The sequence below is a fragment of the Notechis scutatus genome, chromosome 4, assembly GCF_049901735.1.
Source record: "Notechis scutatus isolate UNSWTSFEM ecotype Mainland chromosome 4, rNotScu1.2, whole genome shotgun sequence".
NCBI lineage: Eukaryota > Metazoa > Chordata > Lepidosauria > Squamata > Elapidae > Notechis > Notechis scutatus.
Window position 1 is genome coordinate 94,969,225 of NC_142012.1, and position 22,655 is coordinate 94,991,879.

At 37.6% G+C, this 22,655-nt stretch overlaps 1 protein-coding gene across 11 annotated transcripts in view; it reads left to right on the top strand.

The window, feature by feature from the left end:
- PCDH15 (protocadherin related 15) overlaps positions 1-22,655 on the top strand; it is a 755,413-nt gene that overhangs the window by 529,754 nt on the left and 203,004 nt on the right. For all 11 annotated transcript variants that reach the window (XM_087964118.1, XM_087964124.1, XM_087964126.1 and 8 more), the window contains 4 exons: positions 3,790-3,983; positions 9,454-9,586; positions 12,472-12,551; positions 19,976-20,069. In XM_087964118.1, coding sequence (XP_087820244.1) covers positions 3,790-3,983; positions 9,454-9,586; positions 12,472-12,551; positions 19,976-20,069 — 501 coding nt within the window. The remainder of the gene's footprint in view (positions 1-3,789; positions 3,984-9,453; positions 9,587-12,471; positions 12,552-19,975; positions 20,070-22,655) is intronic.

Genomic DNA, 22,655 nt, shown 5'->3' on the forward strand with positions numbered 1-22,655 from the left:
GTCTTTTCTTCAGAATCCAATAAGCCATCTTGAATAATTGCTGCAGTAGAAACCTGAGATATAAATCAAATGAATATATAAAAAAAACACTTGGGATTTCTCCCACTAGATTTTAACAAAGGTTGTCAGCTGTCACAAATAATGTACGTCCAAATGTTTTCAGAATACACATAGTGCTTCATAGCAATGGCCTGAATTTCACACAGTCTTCACATACTTCAGGTGTAAAATATGCATAGTGTTCTCTTCATTTAAAAAAAAAAATGAGCAAAATTCAGTTGATCTGACACAAAGTTTTCAATGTCAATGGAGATTCTCAGTCATTGAGGTCATAGTTGTCCCAAAGATGTTTTCCCCAAAAGGCAACTGGACTTTCTTGTTTTTCTTTCAAGGTGTTTTGCTTCTCATCCAAGAAGCTTCTTCAACTCTGACTGGATGGTAGGGAATGGAAGGATGTATACTCCTTGTAAACAGATAGTCATTTGCATTCTTTTAGAGAGTTGTTGAGGCTACATGGAGATTTATCTGTGTCCTCATGGTAGTAGTGCCAATGGGTGTAGAGCCTTCTTGGAACTTCTAAAAGGACTGTGTTGTAGACCAGAAATAGATGACTTCATATCCCCCCACTTCTGTTGAGAGAGGGCTGTTCAATTTTGATATAGATGGCCTCTTTCAAATCAGCGGTCCTCTCTATCCAAAATGTGGACAGCAGTTCCAGCTGTCTGCAAGGAATATAAATCCTTCTATTCCCAACCCAACATCTTCAAAGAAAAAGAAGAAAGTGCAGTTACCTCTTGAAAAAAACACCTTTGAGTTTTCAAAGTCAAGTTGTGACAAACAGAATGCACAGAATTAGGTTTTACAAATTCTGGTTGTATTTATATTATCTTCAGTCTCATGGCCTTCTCAAGTGTGTAAAGACTGGATGTACCTTTCAAGGAAGACCATGTTTTAATACCATGGGGACACAAATGCTCAGTCCTAATTGCACAGTGGCCAGTTTCACAGAAAGAATGCTTCTTACATACATAACCATGCTAAAGAAATGTGCTTTGACCTTATAAAAACCATTCTTGGATTATCTAAATTCTCCAGTTCTTATATGTTGTTGTTTTTGTCCAAAATTCCATGACTTTTTAGGCTTCACATGATATTTATTGAGAGGGTCTTCAATTTTATGAGGCACTTAGGAAGCCTTGCCTCTTGATAACAATGGAAAAGTATTTAATAAAATAGTCACATACTTAATCTTTTGATCATAAAATATATATCTTCATCCTCATTCTTTTAACACTGTATTCATTCTGTTCTCCTGTTTAAATATATAACAAATCCAGATGTGTTGTCACAGATTTCTCACAGATTTCTTTCATGCCTTTTTATTTTATTTATTTTTATTTATCAAATTTAGAAACTACCTGTCTCCCTCACAGAGGAACTCTGGATGCTGTACAAACAAATTTCTGTCCCTACTTTTTCCGCCATCCTTACTAGTGGTCAAGAGAGAGAGAAAATGAATTCTATAGCCATCCCACATCAAATTGAGTCTGAATGAATAATAGACGCAGTTTATAAATATTGCAGATCAATAAATAATCTCTTGCTCCATATTAAGTGTAAGGCTGAGACCACAAACAAATGAAGAAGCCATCTGCAGCAGCTATATACATTTTGTGGATGGCAGACCCCAATAATTTATTAATCCAAAGGTGTCAGCCACAGTGTTCCATGGCAATTTTCACAACACAATTCAAATAGCTAAAATAAATATATGCTAATAGCGAATGACTCTGAGAAATGGTCTTATTGAAGTGTAGTAGCTGGAAAGCAGAACTGCCTAAGCAAAACAACTGCAAGTTTCAATTTATATCAGCAGGAAATAATCACGTTAGGCATTTGGGAATGAGACCAATTTGCCCAAACTTTTTAGTTCAAGACAGATATTGAACTACAAGAGTCAAGATTTCTTATTAGCTTTTCCATGTTTTGGCCAAAAATATCTCTGGTAATGAGAGCTCTGTTCAGCTGAACTAACCTTTGTTTAAAAATGACAGTAACAAATGAAATGTGGCATTACTATAAAAGACACAGTATTGTTAAAGACAGGATGCAATGTAAGTTTCCTAGAGCTTTCTTTTTGCACGAAGCAAATCGGGCTTTCCTTGAGCGGTAAGCGAACAGATCCATCACTGTCAAATTGTGAGTACTTATTTTTAGGGAAGAAAATGACCGCTCCTGTATGAGGTATACAGACAGAGTAGAAAGGATCCTTGTTTTAACTGCTTTTAGAGATTCAGGAATGTCCAGGATCATATAAAACATTGCCTATCTACCGGAGACACCTGCAGTTCCTATATTCAGAATTGTAGGGCGGTATGACAGTTCTGTGATTTTAATGCTCCCTTTCATACACATTTTTGTCCCCTCCAAATGTTATTCAGATAACTTGGCATTTCAAGGCATGCACGTTTGTAAATTTAATTAACTTTGTTAATTTTGGTAGTTGTGATTCTACCAGTTTTCCTTTTCATGTTGTCAAAATAAAACTTGGCCTGGTTCCTAGTGTGTAATTAAATGGTTAGGACTGGGGGTTTTTTTGTGTGTGAAAGGCTTTGATTTATCTTCTTCTTCCCATCCCCTGAACTGGAGAAGGCCTATTATAACACTTTTCAAAGAAGCCTCCAATCTTTATTAATAGCATTAATTTAGGAGATCAGCAACTATGTGCAGTTCAACAAAGGAATGTTTACATGATTAAAATAATAGTTTCACAGTTTTAGCAAGAAAAAGGCATCTAAAGCGGTACTTTAAGACCGCAGCTGATGCTGTCAGCCATTCAAAAGATGAGTTTATATTTTGAAGGAAGTCCTACTGTGCTTAATTGGTTTTACTCCTTAGTAAATGAGTTTACTGTTGCATCTTTAAAGTAATTATTCTCAACAGAAACCACAGCATGCCTGTGGCTGTTAATCATTCAGGCATAACTTACATACAGAAGCCATGGGGAAAAAAATCCCACCCATCATTGTCCTCTCAAGCAAGAAAAGGTGGGCCTATTTGATGAACAGGTTGCTCCGTGTTAATTTAACTCCTGAGATGTTTCAGTTCCGAATGACTGGCCCAAGCTGGATTGTGTTCCTCTGAGACAATTATTGGAGGCATTATTGACTAGTCACTGGTGAATAGTATATTTTTTGCAGTTATATCCATTTTTTGCAATTGTCTCCATCCTTTCAACTCATTCTACTCCAATGCTTGTGAAAATAATGGTACACTTCAGAGCAAAATGGGATGTGATACAGTAAGCTTTTCAATCTGCTTTACTTTTTTAATTTTTAATTACCTTAATTATTTTTTTTCATATTTAGCTGCCTTAAATGCCTCCAGATTTTTAAAATAGTAATGTAAAATGGTAATAAATGCTGATGTCCTGGGGTGAAGACATCCCTAGATATAACTCAATAATCTCCTGGGTTAACTATTTTTTTTCCTTTTCTTATAACAGTGTTCCTTAACCTTGGCTACTTGAAGAAGGGTGGACTTCAACTCCCAGAATTTGTCAGCCAGCATGACTGACTGAGGAATTCTGGGAGTTGAAGTCCACCCATCATCAAGTGGCCAAGGTTCTTTATATTCTTAGTTTATATTCTAGGATACAGTTTTTATATCATTTAGTAACATCTGATTGTTTAGGTCTGATATCATAGAATATAGCATAAGCTCCCTCTGATGTATTTTCTTGTGGTAAACCAACAATAAACCTAGAATGTTGATTCTTTTCAATTGCAGCTTACTGCCATGGATGCTGATGAAGGTCCAAATGGACAGATTAAATATGAAATCTTGGCTGGTGACCAGGGAGACTTCATAATTAATGATAAAACAGGCCTTATCACCATTGCACCAGGAATTACACTGGTAGTAGGTCGGTCCTACGCCCTCACTGTCAAAGCATCTGACAGGGCTCCACTGGCACAGAAAAGGTAAGTAATCAATAACTGTGACAGGGATTGGAGTCTTAGTGGACAACCAGTTAAATATGAGCCAGCAGTGTGTGGCGGCAGCCAAAAAAGCCAATGTAATCCTAGTCAAGATCAAGTAAGCTACTAATACCATTCTATTAAAGCCTTAGTAAGACCACGCCTAGAATACTGCATCCAGTTTTGGTCACCATATTATAAAAAAGTTGAGACTCTAGAAAAAGTGCAAAGAAGAGCAACCAGGATGATTAGGAGACTGGAGACTAAAACATATGAAGAACGGTTACAGGAACTGAGCATGGCTAGTTTAGTGAAGGGGAGACATGATAGCAGTATTCCAATATTTGAGGGGCTACCACAGAGAGGTTGGGCACCCTATTTCCAAGGCACCCAAAGGCCAAACATGGAATAATGGATGGAAACTGATCAAGAAGAGATTCAACCTAGAAATAAGGAGAATTTTTCTGATAGTGAAAACTATCAACCAATGGAACATCTTGCCCTTGGAAGTTGTGAGAGCTTCATCACTGGAGGCTTTCAAGAAGAGATTGGACTGCCATCTGTCAGAAATGGTGTAGGGACTCCTGCTTGGGTGGGAGGTTGGACTAGATGATCTACAAGGTCCCTTCCAACTCTTTTAATCTGAAGTCATACCTGACTTTATTGCTTTAGCTATCCAAGCTGAAAAATTAGCTTTTCAACTCTATGAAGAATTATGACATCAATGTGAATAATATTTTGGTGGTCAGGAATTTTACTGTCTGTGTATATTTATTTATTTATATGCCACATTTCTGAACTATCCATCTTCATCAAAGAGGAAGTTTGGATGGTGTGCAACAAAATGGTATATAAAAATAAGATGATAGAGTTAGCATTTTAGAATTAAAATTTGTAAAATTATAAAAAAGATTAAGGAAGGAAACATAGTTAAACCCTGTTAAAAAAAGATTAGTTTACAATACCGAAAGGAGGGCTCTCATGAACAGCAATTAACCCCACAACTACATATTCTTTTGGGTTCCCCATGCAGAACCAAGGCCAGGAGAGTGGGTGCCCACTTCACCTCTGGGGAGAGAATATTCCATAGTGTGGGGGCAACAACAGAGATAGCTTTCTTTCTAAACTCCACCAGAGTTCTTTAATTGGTGAGGTCTACAACATACCTTCTCTGCCTGACCGAGTGGATGTGATGCAATGGAACTGATTTATTAAGTGGATGAAAAGCTGTAGGAGGGGACCATTTATGGAAATAGGTGGAGATACATCACATATGGAGTGGGATGGAATTTTCTATTCTATCTAGGTTATGATTAGGGAGCAGGTTTTCATTTTTAAAAGTTAACTCTACATTGTATTTTATACTACAGTTTTTTTCTATTTTTTACATCTCAAGATAATAAGAATTTTTGCTGCTCTTTTTTTGGCAACCATATTATTAAAATTTAACAATACAATCAGAATGGGTTGTGGAGGCTGAAACTGCCCCTCATGCTGCAAAATATCCTGTTGTAAAAGAATAGTAAACCCAAATATTAGTCCTGGTGAGCTGACTTCTTTAAAAGAAGCACATCTACTACTCCTTTACCCATTGTATTTATTTATTTATTTGAATCCCATCTTTATTATTTCTACAAATAACACAAGGCAGTGAACATATCCACCATACCTTCCTCCTCCTATTTTCTCCACAATAACCCTGGGAAGTGAGTTGGGACAAAAGAGAATGACTGGCCCAAAGCACCCAGCTGGATTTCTTGGGTAGGCAGGATTTAACTCACGGTCTCTTGCTTTGTAGCCTAGTTGCTTGCAGCATAATGTTATATTTCTGCCTACTTGAAAATAAGCCTATTGAATTACTGGATCTTATTCCCGGGTAAGGATGTATAGGACTGCAACCCCATCCGTCCTTTTTTTTTGCACATTTCAACCTGGATCACAAAGGAAATGAAATTATACCCAGCGCATACCTATCTTGATGCAGTAAGTTCAGTGGATCAAATATGGTTTGGTTTCTAAGAAAAAGCTAACTCTTGTTTGTTTAGCTAGTTAAGTATCAACCTAAAGGTCAATGATTTAAGTGTGTTAATTTTGCTTCACCTATATCAATGACTGTCAGCTTAAGGGACTGAGAAGGAGAGAACGGAAGAGAGAAGCTTAAAGCAATGAAAATTGTAAATTCCCATATATCATTTAACGGTGATATCTGCAACTATCCTGGAACTGAAAGGATCACTGAGCTGAAAATATTTTTTTTCTCCCCAGGCAATGCATTCTTATGGTGTCCCTTAACTCAATTTGGAACACATATTGCAAGCTATGCAAATACTGGACAAATAATCAAATATGCCCCACACTGGAACCAGCAACCTTATTCAGTTCCTAATTTCTAACATGTTGGAATTGGAAAGCATAGAATAGAAAAGCATGATTTTTTTTTTCTTGAATCAAGTATAGAGAAGAAACCTAATGAATGATTCAAAAATATACAGCACATAGTTAAATAGAAAAGGTTTAGTTTTGCATACAGATTATAGCTTGGAGGGAAGTGTTCAAGTGTGAATGTCATGTCAATATATTTCACAGAACAAAACTTAAAAATATACCATGGTTATATACATGATTACAAATACAGATTATTCTAACATTTAATATGACTCACACATCTCTGCTGCACTATTCAAATGGAATGCATTTGACATATTTGCTATACACGGAGGCCACGTGATGACTCTCCTAGAACCCAATAGGTCTTCTGGAAGCATTTTGGAGAATGTCGTGAAGGGTAACATCTGAAAACTCTTAAAAGCAACCATATCTTTTCTTGGAACCCTGTGTCTTTCTACTCTGCAACCCTACTTTTTTGGCAAAAATATATATAAAAAGAAATTGGTCATATTTCCAAAATCATGGAAAGGCATTTATACATTGAGGAAAGGATATAGAGGTCTTCAGTTCTGAACATTCTCAGTTTCTTTATTCTGAAAAATATCAAATAAACGTAAAAGGAAAATGCAGCAAAATAAAAGAAACATAAGCAACCTTTGGAAGTCCAAACCATATACACTGCTCAAAAAAATAAAGGTGAAACAACACAATGTAACTCCAAGTCAATCACACTTCTGTGAAATCAAACTGTCCACTTAGGTAGCAACACTGATTGACAATCAATTTCACATGCTGTTGTGCAAATGGAATAGACAACAGGTGGAAACCATAGGCAGTTAGCAAGACATCCCCAATAAAGGAGTGGTTCTGCAGGTGGTGACCACAGACCACTTCTCAGTTCCTATGGTTTCTGGCTGATGGTTTGGTCACTTTTGAATGCTGGCAGTGCTTTCACTCTAGTGGTAGCATGAGATGGAGTCTACAGCCCACACAAGTGGCTCAGATAGTGCAGCTCATCCAGGATGGCACATCAATGCAAGCTGTGGCAAGAAGGTTTGCTGTGTCTGTCAGCGTAGTGTCCAGAGCATGGAGGCACTACCAGGAGACAGGCCAGTACATCAGGAGATGTGGAGGAGGCCATAGGAGGGCAACAACCCAGGATCAGGACCACTACCTCCGCATTTGTGCAAGGAGGGACAGGAGGAGCACTGCCAGAGCCCTGCAAAATGACCTCCAGCGGGCCACAAATGTGCATGTGGCTGCTCAAATGGTCAGAAACAGACTCCATGAGGGTGGTATGAGGGCCCGACATCTACAGGTGGGGGTTGTGCTTACAGCCCAACACCGTGCAGGACGTTTGGCATCTGCCAGAGAACACCAAGATTGGTAATTTGCAGGCTTAGCTAGTGCTCTGGTGATCACATTAATCTCTACCTCTTTCATTCACTCCTCTTTCATCTTTCTGTCTTTCTCCAATATATTTCTCTCTCCAAAACATTTCCATCTTAGTAGAAGTACTTTCATTGGCTTTTGCTATGTGACATAGTCCATAAATCCTAGACCTGACTGAAAAGTTGAATGTGCGGGATCACATTTAAGTAGAGGGGCACTTTCTCTCTTCCCTCTACATACTTTTCTCACAATCGTTTCCACAATGCTTGTAGTAACAACATTTCTTTCCCTTACATCCTCCCAAAGAACTCTAGTTTCACCAAAAAAAAAAGGAGACTGTAGCTGTGCTATTCCTCTCCTTATGATGAGCCTTTCCTTAAGTGCAGCTATTCCCCCAATTTCTCTGCCTCAAAATAAATAGAAAAAAAATGTAATGGACAGTTCATGCACAGTTCTTTAATCATTTAGCTGCTTCTTTGTGGGAGTCTACAAAATTTTGGAATTTTGGATAGGGATGGAGGTAGAGATTAGATCCAACATATGTGATCTCATTTTGCTACTGTCTGAATTCCAAATAACATTGAAATAAAACACAATTACTTCCCCAAACCCCAAAAACTTTAACCTTAGACTGTCTACTATTGACCTCACCCCTTTCCTAAGAGGTCTGTAGGGGGCGTGCATAAAGCGCACCAACGTGCCTACCGTCCCTGTCCTATTGTTTCTCTTATTCTTTTATTTTTCTTATATGTACCCATTTCATGTATTCACAACTATGTATACACTTATACTTATTATCTTGTAAACAATTGGCAAATCAAATCAAATAAATAAATAAATAAATAAATAAATAAATAAATAAATAAATAAATAAATATGTGGAAATCTATAAAGTGGACAATCCAAATATAATACTTAAACGTCAATGGCTTTAAATTATTCTTAGAAGAATATTGAGCAATTTGAGTGCATATTTAAATTTTGACTTATCACCAACCATGTAGCATTGTAAACATCTTAAATTCAAATATATCTTGATACCCATAAGGATTAGATACTTTAAAATGTAACTCTTCCTAAAGTGACAGAATAAACCCAGACTGTAAAAATTCTATTGAGCTGTAGTATGTACCACCCTTAGATTTTTTCCCCTACTGCCTGAATTAGAAAGCTGATTTTTTAAATCTTTTTTGCTGCTGCAGTTTTTAATGGCAGATTTCAAAACTCAATATTATATTAATTTTTTTTTAAAATAAAAGTAAATATATTTCCATCAAAGTAATCTAATCAAGGAACTGGATTCACAAATATGTTTATTTGAGCATTTCCCTCTCTCCCAAAAAACTAGGATAGCTTATTTTTGAGAAAGTATTACAATAATTAAGAGCATACTCCACATTATTTTAATCCCCACTGAGATAGCTTTCATATTATTTCATATTATTACTTAGCGCTTAAAGCTTGGTAGGAAATTTAAATTTTCTTAAGGCTCTTGCAGTCTCTTCAGTGCAGATGGGAATAGCTTTACCTATTTATCAAAACTACAACACAAATTAGAAGCTGCTGGATTGGGACTCTTTGTTTAGATACCCTGAATGCTTAATGTGTTATAACATTATATTCCATTATATTTCCCTTCGATAGAGGGAAAGTTATAATTTGATTTTTGATTGAATTTTCTTTGTCATTTCAGGAGTTCCATCACTACTGTTTACATTGAGGTACTTCCTCCTAACAATCAAAGTCCACCTCGCTTCCCTCAACAGATGTACAGTCTTGAACTCAGTGAGGCCATGCGAATTGGTGCCATTTTGCTAAATTTGCAGGTACAGAATGCTTCAATGTAAGCATTTACAAAGCTCTTTTTGTTTATGTGTACGAGTTGAATTGTAAATTACTTCTGATTTTTCTTGGGCAACTTTTGCATTATAGACTGTCAAACTCTCAGCCTATCGTTCAACACTTTCCCCGTTGCTTTGTAGAATTATCTGTGCATGTTGCTACATCTGACGCTGATGAGATGAATAAGTACCTAAGAGTTTAATTTTGCTCCAGTGAAATAGCAGGCACTCCATAACACAGGCATTCAGTATTTGCTTATCTTTGATTTCATGTGATAGAATTCTATGGATCAGTTACCTTTTCAAGGAAAACACATTCATCACTGCAAATCTCATTGAGAGACCCTCACAAGATTTCTGGAGTCCAAAACTGCTGTTTTGCAGTATCTGTAATAACACTCATCCATCATATCATAGAGATCTTTTGGATCATTATGGAAAACTATTGAAACCAGTGAGATATCTCCATAGATAATGGGTCATATTCTGCATTCTTTCATCTCTTTACATGCAATAGTAGAAGATGTACTTTGCATGTAAGATTCAAGGTTACATTTCTTGTATTTACGAAAAGGGCAGAAGAACTTGTATTTGATACATAATAAAGCTGTACCAGTCAGCTTGTATTGATCAACGTCTTGATCCAGCATAGGATAACTTGTGTTATTTTATTTTAAGTTCTTAGAACAGCAAATACGACAGTTGTCCTCATGCTTTTCCCAACACTAACTTGAACGTTTCACAATTAAAGGGGGGAAATGTTCTGCTTTTAACAATTATTACCCAAGAGAACACTAATTACACTGAAAAGAAAGGAAAATATATATCAAGAAAATTAACATTTCATTCATTAGAGCATCTGTGGGCCATGGCACACGAGTGGGCCATAAGGGGTGTGCATCCAGGACAAAGAAGTGATCAGCGAACACGCATGCACATCCTCACTTGGACGAGAAGCATATACATATTCTCTATTTAAGTGAGCAGCAGGGCCATATGTATGTTGCTCTCACAAGTGTAGCTGCTCACTCAGAACCATCTCCCCTTCTCTCCAGCCCCCCAGTTCACAAAGTTGTTGGAAACATTGGGGAACTCTGCATTAGACCTTCTGTGTCAGGAGGCCCAATATTTCCACTGGAGTATATATGATAATTTTAGCCCATGCCACCATTTTCGTGCACAGAGGCCTAGTGCTTTGAACAAAATCATGCTTTTTCATTACAGCCTTGTCATGCCTAAAAACAGAAAGTTAGGGCAGTTGAAATTTTACCTCAGAAAAGCTCAGAATCCCAACAAATGTGCTTATATTGCAGCAGGCAACCTGCAGGGGCCAATTCTATGCACTTGGTTTGGTTTCAGTAATAGATTTCCTGACAGAAAAAGAACCTCCATCTCCTCAGGGCTGCAACCATTTATGGCCACTTCCTGCATCTGTACTTTTTGAAGCAGCCTTCTGGAAATAATTTCCAACACTGGAAGTATTTTAACATGAAAATAAATGGATTGGAAGGGGTTCACCTGTGTCACTTCTGTTTCTCTGGGTTTGTAGCTTGATCAGGACAATTGCTGAGAGTCATGCTTAGGAGGCAGGAGATAATGACATAGCCAGAAGGATAGAATCAGTAAGTTCAGTCTGATATTTTTTTTCCTTTCTATTTTTTAACTATATGGATTCCTTTATTCAAGTAACACTCACATTTTAACCTTATAATTTGTGGGCTCCAGAGACCACTCATGATGAAACTTGAGAGTCTTGTGTTCTGCAGTTGGACCCCACAGATTCAGGTGCTGAAGCTTCCCTAACATAATAATAATTCCCGATATTTGCCATTATTAGGCAAGATTTACTAAGAGCAAGTGACTTATTCTAAGCAATTCAAATACAGCCAAGCAAGAACAGGGATAGAAGGCAGAGTTCAGGCCTATCTGGCAAACAACAGCTCAAAGACTGATGGGGTCAGCAACATGCCTTACCACTCTGACTGGATGGGGTGGGCCAATGTGATGGGATGAAGAATAATGTTCAAGAGATATTTGCATCCAATGTTTTAATGATGATACATTTGGAAATTTGGAATAAAAATGTTCTTTGCTTAGATTATTTGTTCGTATGACTGATGCTGCACCAAGCACATTTAGATCATGTTTATAAACACTGCAAAAAGGATCTGGCTAAAATCAGTAATTTCAAAGCTGTGTTCCTCTATTTGTCACAACGAACACAGAGGATTTTATTTGAGTGTAGACACTTATTAGATTTCCATGCCAGCGGTACTTTAATATGCTTAATTTTGACTGGAATGTGTTTTCTGCAATTAAACAGATACAGTTTGTTATTAACTTGCTTAATTAATGGTATTATGTAATCATTTTTTTTTCAAACCATCTGTTACTCTGTAGGATTTTTGTGTTGCTTATTTTAAGAAGCATAGAAATAAGTGTGTGATTTAAACATTGCTATCGTTTATTTTACTAGTTTGTTAAAAAGTCAGTCATAAATATTCCCTTCTGCATCATTCTGAGAATAATGTGAAGAATATACTGCCTGTAAAAAAGGCCTTTAAAAAAAATAATCTCATTGTTGACTAAATCTTAAGTATGCAAATGTTTTAATTTTGTAAAATTCCAATAGGCAATTATCATTCTTATCACAGCATATTCTCATGCAGCCAAAATGCAGCCACTCTCCAGAGGATATAAACACCATAATGATCAGTCTGCTGAGAGTTAAAGCTGTCAAATATTAAACTATTATGAGCGGATTAGCATTTCAAATGTGTTGTCCATCACTATTCGACTTTAAAAATAATAATAATAATAAAAAGAATCAAGTCTAATATGCCACTTGTTTGTGTGTGTTTTTTTTTAAGGCAACTGATCGAGAAGGTGACCCTATAAAATACCTCATACAAAATGGAGACCCCCAACATGTATTTAATCTTTCTGAAACGTAAGTCAATTTTTTCTTTTGAGTGGCAGTGAATTAACACATCGATTTTAGTTAACCTGCTTTCTCTCTCTCTCTCTTTCTCTCTCTCTCTCTCTCTCTTTTCCATTCAATCATGTCTGATTCTTGGAGACTTCCTGGATGAGTCCCTGCAGTTTTCTTGCAAGGTTTTTCAGAAGTGGTTTGCCTGTTTCCTAGGGCTGAGAGAAAATGACTGTCCCAAGGTCAGCCAGATGGCTTTGTTCTTAAGGCAGCACTAGAACTCACAGTCTTCCACTTTCTAACCTGATGCCTTAACCCAGGGCTGTCAAACTCCTGGGCCGCAGCTGGATGTGTCATGCGCTGGCCACGCCTACGGCTGGTTTAGCAAAGGGGGAAAATGTCCCAATACGTCACACATGACGATGCGAGTTTAACACCCTTGCCTTAATGACTGCACCAAACTGGCTCTCTAATCAGCTATACAAAATGTACAAATATACTTATATATCAATTTACTGATGACAATGTGTATAGTGATAACAACTTCTATGAATTTAAAGCAATTTTCATTAGTCATGGCTAAGTTAGGCCTACCCACCCAGACAATTAATTAAGAGCTTCTATTCAGAATAATCTACATTACAATAATTTTACTTTGCCTTATAATAATTGCAATGTAGTAATATATAGATAGACATTTGATGGACTTGCAAACTCTTTCAATCAATAACATATCTTTATGATAGGTTTCCAAACACATCTACTTTCATCTCTGTTTCCCATGCAAGCTTATTCAGGTTCACAAAAGAAAGTATCTATGGGACTTACTTCCATCTATGTAATTGTAGGGTTACAGCACGTATTTCTAACTTCTCAGGCCAATTTAAATAGCAGACTTAGTGCAAATAAGTTTCCAATCATAACCATTCAACTGTTTGAAGCTGAGCTCTCTCATATTTAATAGCAGCCTTGTAAATGGTGCTAAACTTTAAAACCATACATCTGAGACCATTTATTTATTATAAATGTTTGATTGGGTAAAACCTACTGAGATGGAAACTTCCATTATGAGAACAACCTGGGATTAATTAGAAGCCTTTAAATTTGCCAGGTTTTCTGCTAATGACAGTGACTTTTTCAAAAACTTGCTAATTCTAGTCTTAAAAATGAAATGTGCTTTAATAAGAAAGATCTTTTGGGACTATTGTTTTAATTCAACCCCAGATATTCCAGACATTACTACCGAGAAAGCTTTTAGCTTTCCTCCTAAATTAATGCCACATTAAAGAAAAGCCATAGCAAACTGAAAGGTGCATGTACTAGAAACAATGAAAAATCTTTTTTTTAAAGAATCTGTCAGTTGCGAAGCTATTACTTGTCTAAATATTAAATATAAAAAGGAAAGAAGGAAAGCTGTATTTTGAAGTAAATTTGAAGCTTTATGATTGTGTTTGCAGAATTCAACAGTTGTACTAAAACAAAAAATGACTAGTTCTTTGCAACTTGAGTACTGCATAAGCAGGATAAAAATTAAATCTGTGCAGGTGGTAATTTCTTCTAAAGCTCATATTGTAATTTTGTTAATGCAGAACCAGCTTTCTTTAGGTGACTTTCTGCTTAGGGAACAATGTATCAAAGACTGAAAATATTAATTCTTGTGGAATGTAATTGGACATTTCAGAACTGTCACAGTTACCATTTTGACAGCCATATACAACATCTAATTTTGCATTAGACTGAAATGTACTATTATGGACTGGGATGTATATTTAGAACCAAATCTCACTGAAAGTAAGAAATACAAGAAGTGATGAATATTAGAGCTGTTTCTTGAAGATTGTTGAAATGAAGCTGACCTAATCAACTTTGGCTAAAATTCATAGTTTACGAACTTTAGCAAGGCTGCTTCTGGGAAGATTCAGCAGTTATTTGCTCTTCCATTTTAGAAAGAGCAAACCTGATGGAAATTTAGAATGATTCTTAGAAAATCAAGTGTAGCTACTCAGTTTGTGTAATTATTTTTAAGGTTTCCTACAGACAAGGTTTAGTAAAATGGGAAACCACAGCTCCATGTCATATGTAGTCCAAAAAAATTGAAACCTCATTCGTGTGTATTTCTGGAGCCATTCTATGTCCTGAATTTATTCAGTATGTCTGGGGTTTTTTTATTTTTTATTTTTGTTTGTTAAGCATGTATGAGAAAACAAGTATAAGTATGAACATAACATATAAACATATACGTATAAACAGGTATAAGTATATACATAATAAATGAGTACGAATAAATGGGAACAGTGGGACAGGGACGGTAGGCACACTGGTGCGCTTATGCACACCCCCTTACAGCCCTCTTATGAATGGAGTGAATTTCACAGTAGACAGTTTAAGATTAAAGTTTTGGGGGTTTGAGGATGTAATAACAGAGTCAGGTAGTGAGTTCCAGGCGTTGACCACTCTGTTGCTGAAGTTGTATTTTCTACCATCGAGTTCGGAGCAGTTTACTTTGTATCTATTGTTTGCCCATGTGTTATTGTGGTTGAAGCTGAAGTAGTCATTGACAGGTAGGATGTTGTAGCAGACAATTTTGTGTACTAAACTTAGGTCAGACCGTAGGCAGCATAGTTCTAGGTTGTCCAGGTCCAAAATTTCAAGCCTGGTAGCAAAAGGTATTCTATTTTGCATACAATCTATATAGCTTATATAGGAGAATTAAAAAAGCATTTAGCTTACTAACAGTGCAACAAAGTTGCCTGTAACCAGGGGTGGGATTCTACAGGTTCACACCTATTCACTAAAACTGGTTGATAACATTCTAAGCAGTTTGGAGAACCGGTTGTTAGAAGAAATTACTGGCCTAATCCAGTAAGGAAGTCAGGAAGGAAACATTCTGGTGTTGCTTGCAGAAACTGCCTCTCCGTTAACCCTTATTACATTCTTGGCAGGACTTGACTTCCTGTCTCTGGAACTTCTTTGGAGTTTTTTTTCTCTCCCTTGCTGGTACTTTGCTTGTGTGGAGTGACCATTCAAAGTTACAATGGCACTGGAAAAAGTGACTTTTCACACTTACGACTGTTGCAGCATCCCCACAGTCATGAGAGACCAGGCGAGGAGATGCGTGCCTCGATGTGAGTGATGTTGAGTTGGCTACGCCCAGCCAGTCACATGACCACCAAGCCATGCCCACCAACTAAGCCACACCCATAGAACCAGTTGTTAAAAATTTGAATCCCACCCCTGCCTGTAACCATTCTGATTCCCAACATCAGCAGAAGTTAACGAAGAAGTTAACACTGTTTTGTAATATTCCCAGTACAGTATTTGTTATCTCTATCTCTATCTCTCTTTCTCTCTCTCTCTCTCTCTCTCTCCCTCCCTCCCTCCCTCTCTTTCTCTCTCTCTCTCTCTCTCTCTGTGAATGTGTGTATGTGTGTAAGTTAGTATTCAGACAAAACAAAAAGTAGGAAAATGATCTGAGAATGCAACATAGAGACCACTCTGTCTACAAAGACAAAACTATACTGGCAGGGTGGCTTGCTTTCAGAATTTCTCAAGAACATCAACAGAATGTTCTATCAAAATGGATACTCTGTCAATAGAAAAGAGGACAATTCATGCCTTGGAAGGTCAGGAACTGAGCAAGACATTGACTGAATTTATAATGCAGTGAACCACAGGTTATCCCAACACCAACTCATAGCCATCATCCCATTATCTCAAAGTTCACATTTTTCACACCTCTTTTGTACTATAGACAGGTTTTCCAGCCACATAAGAGTCTCAGATTTCAGTAAGAGCCAAGAGGTTTTTAAGAAATAGCAGGGGAAAGTTGCTTTTTCTTTTCTTGTGACTCAGTTAAAATGCAATCCCACCATCCACCAAATGATAGAAAATATACTAACAGAAAAAAGGGTGGTCCTTATTGCCAACCTCTTTCTTCTTTGTAGGTTCCATTCTTCATTGTTGATGAAAAGTGGTGCCTTATTTCTTGTGTGTTGTGCTCTTTTTTTCATAGAGTTGGATAACTCCTCTGAGTTTCCTGACCTCCCCTCTTCTAATAGTTACTAGCTTGCAGAAAGAATCCACCAATATAGAAAGTGTCATAGGGAGAGGCTTGATATTTAACTATGATATCTGACATTTATTTTGTGCTAGGAAGAAAAGAGTATCATAGGGATTTACAATATGGCATCCAGATTTTGACTGCTATCAAGTAACTCATTAGTCATCATCAATCATCTTTTAACAATCCCATAATCCCTTGCGGGGTCGAGTCTGGGCAACTGAATGGAGCTAGCAGAGTGTTTAATGGCCAGATGCCCTTCCTGTTGCCAGTGCAGAGTTTTGTTCAGCAAACATATTCTCATTGTGCCCAGAGAGAGAAAAATATCTACCTCTACCTAGGATTGAACTGACAGCTTCCTGATTGTGAGGCAAGAGCTCCACCTCTAGGCCACCGCACCACTCTAACTCATTACATGGATATAGAGAATTCAAACTCTTTGCTACTATCCAAGTAGTCATCCATACTTTTACAACATGGTTTTGATAATGCTAATTTTCAATTGCAGAGGGTCAAATATTTAGAGTTCTAAATAACATTTGGGAATTACAAGGGTATAGAAGGCATCTGCTTGACGTTACTAGAACTCTTGTATATTTATTAAGTTGTGCAAATTCTACAATCTCTTATCCAGGTCACTGAATAAATTCCACCCCCTTTCCAGATTTCTACATGGCAAATCACTAGAGTTTATTTTCATGTATGTATGCATATGTATGGTGCTGGTCACCTTGGACATAAAGTTAATTGACCAAGGTGACCAGTTATAGGGCAACCTTGTCTCTTGCTCTACCACATCATCTCAGAAAAGTTAACTTTCCAAAAATCCCTTTTTCCTTGCTCTTACTGAGGATGAGGAAATAAAAAAAAATGGCAGAAGTAAAGAATCTTCAAGGATTGGATAGTATCTGCCCTAGCTTGAAACATCATCCATCACTTTCTATCAATAGGTCCTCTGACTGCCACTACCAGCAAGGTTAGAAAATGCTACAAATCTCAGCAGGCTGAAAATTATTTTTTTAATGGGCAAAATGCTATGTGAACAGCAGTGCAGCTAACTGGTAACTTACAGCAACCTCACTCAAAGGTTGGGAACAAGATGAAAGCAACATCATGGAACATATCTGTTGAGGTATTCCCCGTTAGGAGAATGAGTGTACTCAGGGAAACGTAGGGAGAGTGATGTTGAATAACACATGACCAACATACAGATACACTGAATAGTAAAATGTAGGTTTTACTTCCAGTAAACGGGTAAACAAAGTCCAACAAACAATCCAAATCATACACAGTTAAAGCAGTTAGTATCAGTCCAGGGATAAGCCCAGGGGTCTTCAAACTTGACAGCTTTAGGACTTGTGGACTTCAACTCCCAGAATTCCTCCTCCAGTCATGTTAGCTCAGGAAATCTGGGAGTTGAAGTCCGCAAGTCTTAAACTTGCCAAGTTTGAAGACCCTTGAATGTAGCCTATTATTTCCTTAATTTTGCTCTTCAAGGACCTGAGTCCTTTGTTCTGCCAAAGCACACATACTTCCTGTTTGTTTGTTAATTCTTATGGGGTAAAAGTGCTTGGTGAGAAAAAGAGAAGTCTGGGAGAACAGAAGAGAACTGGAGCATATAATATTATTTATTTAAGATATGCCACTTCTCATCCAGGTCTTCCATGAGAGTTCACAAACAGAAGCACTAGAATGAATTAAAATCCAACTGCCCTTAGAGCAAATGGAGACAAAATCCAGGGGGAAGAACTACAGCTTAAACAGCCTGACACATTGTCAGATTTCCATAGCAAGAACGTCATAATGGAGAAGACCTTGTGCAGGAAAAAAAAAGATCACACAGCTGTTATTTGTAAGCAACACTCCCAAAAAGACCACCTCAAAGATCTCCAGGGCCAGACTGGTATATCGCAGCAGAGTTCTTTAAATCTGGATCTGTCATTTTATCACAATTGCATTGAAAATATCTGATTTTTACTGTTTGTGTTTTAAGACACCTATCCCGCCAGTTTAAGAGAGCGACAGGATTGTGTTCATGCTGGGGCTATCAGTATAACCATATATTGCAAAATCTTCAATTCCTAAACTCTGTGTGGTGTGTGTTTCTGTCATCATCATCCTCTTTTAATGATCCCATAATCCCTTGTGGTGTGGAGTCTGGGAAACTGAATGGAAATAGCAGAGTGTTTTAATGACCGGATGCCCTTCCTGTCACCAATGCAGAGTTTTGTTCAGCAGATATATTCTCAGTGGGCCCAGAGAGAGAAATATCTATATCTGCCTGCCTGTGTCATGCCCCTGGTGGAGACTGACTCTGAGGAAGAGGAGGGAGGAACAGCCAACAGGGAGTGGGAGTGTGGCTCCAGAGGTGGTGGAGGAGGCTGGGGAAGGGCAGAGGCCGGCTGAGCAATCAGAAGAGGATCCAGGCCCATCCCCTCTCCATCCTAGGTCACGCAGGGAGGAGAGGATCAGGGAAAAGAGAGGTCTACTCAGGAGGAGATTACCATGATCCTCCTCGTGGCTTGCAGCTGGGAGCTATGTATATAAGTTTGTAACTATGCAGTCAGAATTGCTGAAGTCAAAGTTTAGTGTTTACTTTGAAAGAGGTTTATCTTTGCTGGCGTTCTTCCCATGGACTCTCCTTGATTATCTTCCTGGAATGTATGATTAATTATCTTGGCTTGCTTCAGAACTCTCATCAATGCGGTTTGTTTTGGTTTTCTTTTTGCCTCATTATTTATTTTTGTGACTTTAAACTGTGCCTAATAAAACAGTGAAGTTAAGTTGAAGGCATTACCGGACTTTAATGTATGTTTTGGGTTTGGGGTTATTTTGAGAGACTACGGATCCTCACAGCCTGCCTGCCTGCCCCCCACCTCTCTATCTATCTATCTATCTATCTATCTATCTATCTATCTATCTATCTATATCTATATCTATATCTATATCTATATCTATATCTATATCTATATCTATATCTATATCTATATCTATATCTATATCTATATCTATATATCTATATATCTATATATATATATATATATATATATATATATATATATATATATATATATATATATATATATATATCTATATATATCTATATATATATATATATATCTATATATATCTATATATATATATATATATATATATATATATATATATATATATATATATATAGATATATAGATATATAGATATATATAATATGCAGTTACTAAATCTCAAAAACCAATCTTATGCTACAGAAAAAAATCCCCCAAAGTCCATTCTAAAGGAGAAATGTTTGCAAGTCTAAATCAAACCCCCTTGCATATAAATAAGCTTGTCACTCTTTAGGAGCCATACTTTCTCGTAACATACATATTTATTTTATTGCTAGATCCGGGCTGCTAGCCTTAGGAAAGCCTTTAGATCGAGAAAGCACCGATCGCTACATTTTGATTGTTACAGCCTCAGATGGCCGACCAGATGGGGTAAGTTTCTTGCAGAAATATAAAAATGTGTCTGCAGCTGTGAGCAAAGAATCAGGAAGCTTTAAAAAAACAACTGTGAGTCACAATCTTTTGTTACATGTTTTCTCCCCTTTTGGTAACATTTCTAACATACAGCAATTCCCTTTCATGTCCAAAACATTTCTGGCAATGCTTGTAATGCTGCTACTCTAGTGGTTTGTGCCATATCTCTGACATTTCATCGTTCTGTTTTGGCCAGTTGAAACATCACACATTGTCAGGGGAATCCCCAAGGACTGATCCAACACAAAACTAGAATCCATAGCCTGAGCTGCTTGTTTTGACCTTTTATAAAATTGTATCCTGAGAACTTCCCTATGGGTAATAGGACATGGACACAATTTCTTTTCATTTTTTCTCCCCGGACACTTGGGAAAGAATTTTGAAATGATGTGTGGCAAAAGTTATAATGAAAATAACATTGAAGGTTTTCTATTGTTACTCAAGATAGAAGTTCACAGGTTAGAGTAGCTGCTAGCTAGAGAATTGGGATACTTGCTGTATTTATAAATCAATAGCAATCAAGCACATTCAGATCTCTAGTTACATATATGGCAGTCTTTCAGATAAGCTGTTTATTAGCTAGTTCAAAGAATGCATACAATTTGCACGCTATAAATCATGATACTTTTTTTTCTTTGAAGTATGGGCAATCCTACTCTATGCTTTAGCACTTCACAGTCCTTCAATATATAATAATTTTGGGAACGGGGACTGCTTTTAATGTCAGTATTTAATAACCTTCCACTAAGGTAAACAATGCCAGTGTTTTTTACAATAAAAACAGGTTGTAAATGGCTCTGGGATCAGTATGTTTGATAAATTGTGTGTTCTCATACCAGAATAGACCTCGTTAAGGTAGACATAGATCTTGAGAAGTGAAAGCTTGATTAAGAGAGTCTTCCTCTTTTATCTTAACATCTAGACAACTTCCTATAAACATGGTGTCTCAGGCTTTCAAACAGAAAATCAGCCCCTTCAATGGTACTCAAATAACAGCTGGCAATTCATCTAGATCTAGATAAGCATACACCTTATCATCTAGATAAAGTGTATGCTCAGAATCTCAACCACTGGTAATCAGCTTTGCTGATATCTTCTGCACTACTTTAAGCTTCCAGGTATTCTTCAGGGATAATCTAATGAAGACAGATAAACAGAGGAGGTATTCAGCAGGTTCTGACCAGTTCTGGAAAACCAGTAGTGTAATTTTTGAGGAGTCTGGAGAACCAGCAAATACCACCTCTCTGATTGGAGATTTTACAGTATCCTTCCCCTGCCATGCCCACCAAGCCGCACCCACAGAAAAAAAATTGGTAGTAAAAAAATTGGAATCCCACCACTGCACATAAATGTAAAGGTTTTCCCTATCCAGTTATGTCTGATATCTGTTTTTTAACTGAGGGAGCACGTGTTGTCTGAAGACAGTTTTGTGGTCATGTGGCCAGCATGCCTACATGCTGAGACACATGAAACGTTGTTAGCTTCCCACCAAATTGGTACCTATTTATCTGCTCACATTTTCATGCTTTTGAACTGTTAGATGGGTATGATTAGGGACAAGGACAGGAGCTCACCTCATCTTGTGGCACTTGGGTCTCGAACCTGGGCTGTCAATTTTCCAGCTGACAAGTTCAGCATCTTTAACCACTGAGCCATTGCGCTCCTTAATGAAGATCCGTAAGTGGTGCCAAATACACTCAGGAAACACTGGATTTGATGCACTAGATGTAAATCACAAGTGCACACTTTGCCTTTGTTGCCATGTAGGAATCCAAAGAGACCAAACAGAACTATAAGTTAGTCCAAGAAATGAAGCAGTCGATATAAATTACAGGTAGTTCACAAATTTTGACCCTTCATTCATAGTTATAATGACACAAAAAAGGGAGGATTTATGACCAGTCTACAAAGTTGTGGCTGTCACAAGGTTCCTTTGTTCATGTGATTGTGATTTGTGCACTTAACAACTGGCTTACAGTTGCGATGATTACAGGGTCCCGCGGACATGAGATCACCATTTGTGATTTCCCCTGCCAGTTTTCCACAAAATCGGTGGGATCACAAGTCACTCCCACTCCTGCTGCTTTTTCACCCATCTGAAGCACCTGCCAACCCCGCTGTTCTGTAACATCTTCATGTGGCACCTGTCTACCAGAGGTGGTATTCAGCAGGTTCTGACCAGTTCTGGAGAACCAGTAGCAGAAATGTTGAGTATTTTGGAGAACCGGCAAATACCACCTCTGAATGGACCCGCCCCATCTATTATCTGCCCCCTGAGTCCCAGCTGATTGGCTGGGTCTTCTTTTGTTGCCCTGCACAGGAGAACAGAGCTAGAAAGCAGGTTAGTGGGGTGGGGTGGGAATGGAGATTTTGCAATATCCTTCCCCTGTCATGCCTACCAAGCCACACCCATCTAGCCACACCCCGCCCACCAAGCCACGCCCATAGAACCGGTAGTAAAACAATTTGAATCCCACCACTGCTACCTACCTACCTGCTCTTACAAAGTTAGTCTTTCTCTGTTGTTTCCAACTGTTTCATATC